This window comes from Triticum dicoccoides, chromosome 1B (genome assembly GCF_002162155.2).
Source record: "Triticum dicoccoides isolate Atlit2015 ecotype Zavitan chromosome 1B, WEW_v2.0, whole genome shotgun sequence".
NCBI lineage: Eukaryota > Viridiplantae > Streptophyta > Magnoliopsida > Poales > Poaceae > Triticum > Triticum dicoccoides.
Window position 1 is genome coordinate 149,761,816 of NC_041381.1, and position 2,719 is coordinate 149,764,534.

The window sequence follows — 2,719 nt, forward strand, 5'->3', positions numbered from 1 at the left end:
CAGATATATATAGAGAGAGTAACACTATTCTAATCATGGTATTAGAATAGTTATTTGAACCACAGTCAGCCTTATAAGGGCCCGACGGCTTCCTCCCGAAACTTCCCGAACTCGCAGATGAGAAAAAAAGTCACGCCCCACGCCCACCACTTCCCCTCCCCGACCAACCCCGCACCCCGCCTCCACCGGCGCCGCCGCCGCCCAACCCCGTGCCCCACCTCCACCGGCCAACCCCGCGCGTCGCCGCCGCCCAACCCCGCGCCCCGGCCGCCTCCACCGAGCAACCCCGCGCGCCGCCGCCCCCGCAAACCCCGGGCGCCTCCACCTCCTACCGGATCCCACCGGCGGAGCAAGCCGCGGCAGCCTCGGCGCTCCTCCGCTCGCCGCCGCCCTGGAGACGAACACGGAACCGCCACCCCGAGGAACATCCGAAAGCTGCGCAGCGGTGGAGCTCCCCTGCCCACTGCCTTTTCGTCCATGCATGCCCTCCATCCTCGCCGGAGCCGATGCCGGCCGCGGCCTCACCACGTCGCCCGGGATCCACACAAGCGCCATCCTGGCCGGCCACATTGACCATCTCACAAGGGCAACCTTGACCTTCCCGAGATGGTTCATCCATGGAGCAGCCGCTCCCACCCCTCCACACCCGCGTCATGCCTGGCTCGCCGCACACCTTTGCCCGTCGTCACCAGTACGCTGCTACCGCATGGCTGACGGGGCTATTGCCACATCACGTCCGGGCTGGTAGCGGAGATCGTGGACTAGGGCGCGAATTGGAGCAGGGCGAGCACGATGCTGTACATGGGGATCGGGGTGGTTGACGGGGGTGGCAGTTCTAGTTCTTCTACTCCCCTTCTTCTACTACAGCAATACGCACGCCTGCGCGTTGCACATCCGTCGTGGCAACTCACTGTCCAGCGACAGGTCGCCAAGGTGTGTATTGCGCTACTCATTCAATAAATCCTGATGTGCAGTGCCGCTGGGTACGTCATGCCTCTTCTTTGCCTGCTCACTGCCCCCCATGCTGGAGCTAGCGGCTCCTTGTTCTATCTCTCAACTAGAGTGGAATCTGTACACATGTATCCTGAATCATATAGTGGTTGATTGGTTTTTCATGGCGTGTTGGTGATGTTCAGAGTTTTGCAAAGAATAACTGGGAAAAAATCCTCCAATTTTTCTGTTTTTCACTTGCTCTGATTTGTTGCTCTGTACATGGGCCATGTTGTAATTCAGCTGACATTTTGCACCAGAACATGACAAGCTGTTTACCTGCTGATGCTCACCCTTGAACACTATTTTACAGATTGTTCCTGCCACTGCTATCCCTGATGGTTGGATGGGTCTCGATGTTGGCCCAGATTGCATCAAGACTTTCGCCGAAGCCTTGGACACCGCCAAGACTGTTATCTGGAACGGTCCTATGGGAGTCTTCGAGTTTGAGAAGTTTTCCGCAGGCACTGATGTTAGTACAACATATATCACATAACGTACATTCATCTTTCTCGTATTTGTTGTTGTTGCTAATTACAGCTGTCATTGTCTCAGGCAATCGCGAAGCAGTTGGCTGAGCTTACTGGGAAGGGTGTGACGACCATCATCGGTGGAGGTGACTCTGTTGCTGCTGTTGAGAAGGCTGGGCTGGCCGACAATATGAGCCACATTTAGACCGGTGGTGGCGCGAGCTTGGAGCAGGTGGAAGGCAAGCCCCTCCCAGGAGTTCTCGCCCTTGACGAGGCATAGGTTCATTTGGTTTCGCCTATCAGCTTGCTGCGTGCCCTTTTCTTTGGGATCTCAAATTGGTGTAACGCTGGAACGTTATATGGAAACTTTGAGATAGGTTTGTCGCCAATTTTTGCTAGTAGATGGGTCGTGAATAATTATCAACTTCCTCTGTGTGAGTGAAGTGATGTGACTGGAATGTAACATACCCCTGTGGATGTGTATGGTTTTAAGCTCTGTGTCTTTGTGTCCGGTTTCCTTCTGTGTTGTTTGCTCTGTTTTACTTTGAAATGAAATCTTGTCACGTACCGCCATGATTTACAAGAATCATCATGACTTACACATGGAGTCCAAATAAAAAATAATGTTTTTCGTTTCTAAAAAACTAAAAACGAAGTTCAAATTGAAAAACCAAGAAAATCCAAATTAAAAATAATAATAATGTTTTCTGTTTTTAAAAAACTAAAAACGAAGAAGTTCAAACTGAAAAACCAAGAAAGTCCAAATTGAAAAATAGAGAAGTTCACTATTTAATAAAAACGGATTTTACCCGTATCCACATAAAAACCTTGAAGTTCAAATTTAGAAAATGGGGTTGATCGGCGTCCGTTTGAATTTTTCCTTTTAAATAACAAATTAAAAGTTATTGCTAAAAATTAAAAAAAAATAAGAAGGTCCAACTACAATAACAGAGAAGTACAAGGTTTAAAAACACGAAAATTAAATGATTCCAGAAAACAAGGAAGTTCAAAAATAAAAAATAAACTTTTATAAATGGAATTGTTTTCTATTTTGCAAAAAAAAACAAGAAGTTCAAATTAAATTAACAGAGCGGTTTAAAGTTCATAAAAAAATTAAAATCTCATTTCAAAACCAAAAAAACGCGAACAAACCAAGAAGTTCAGTTCGAAATAATTAAGAAGTTGTACGATGTTTATTACAAAAGTAAGATTTTTTTTTTGTCGCAAATGAATAACACCAAGATTGGATGTTTATTACA

At 47.5% G+C, this 2,719-nt stretch overlaps 1 protein-coding gene across 1 annotated transcript; it reads left to right on the top strand.

The window, feature by feature from the left end:
• The first annotated feature begins 281 nt into the window (after positions 1-281).
• Positions 282-1,977, top strand: LOC119324387 (phosphoglycerate kinase, cytosolic-like). Its single transcript, XM_037598177.1, has 3 exons — positions 282-933; positions 1,304-1,462; positions 1,546-1,977. The coding sequence occupies exons 1-3, from the start codon at positions 793-795 to the stop codon at positions 1,663-1,665; spliced, it is 420 nt and encodes a 139-aa protein (XP_037454074.1). The 5' UTR covers positions 282-792; the 3' UTR covers positions 1,666-1,977.
• Positions 1,978-2,719: the final 742 nt, after the last annotated feature.

Coding starts and splice junctions, on each gene's coding strand:
- LOC119324387 (XM_037598177.1), top strand. CDS start 793: ATGCTGTACATGGGGATCGGGGTGGTTGACGGGGGTGGCAGTTCTAGT. Junction 934..1,303: donor TCCAGCGACAGGTCGCCAAG/GTGTGTATTGCG, acceptor ACTATTTTACAG/ATTGTTCCTGCCACTGCTAT. Junction 1,463..1,545: donor AGTTTTCCGCAGGCACTGAT/GTTAGTACAACA, acceptor TCATTGTCTCAG/GCAATCGCGAAGCAGTTGGC.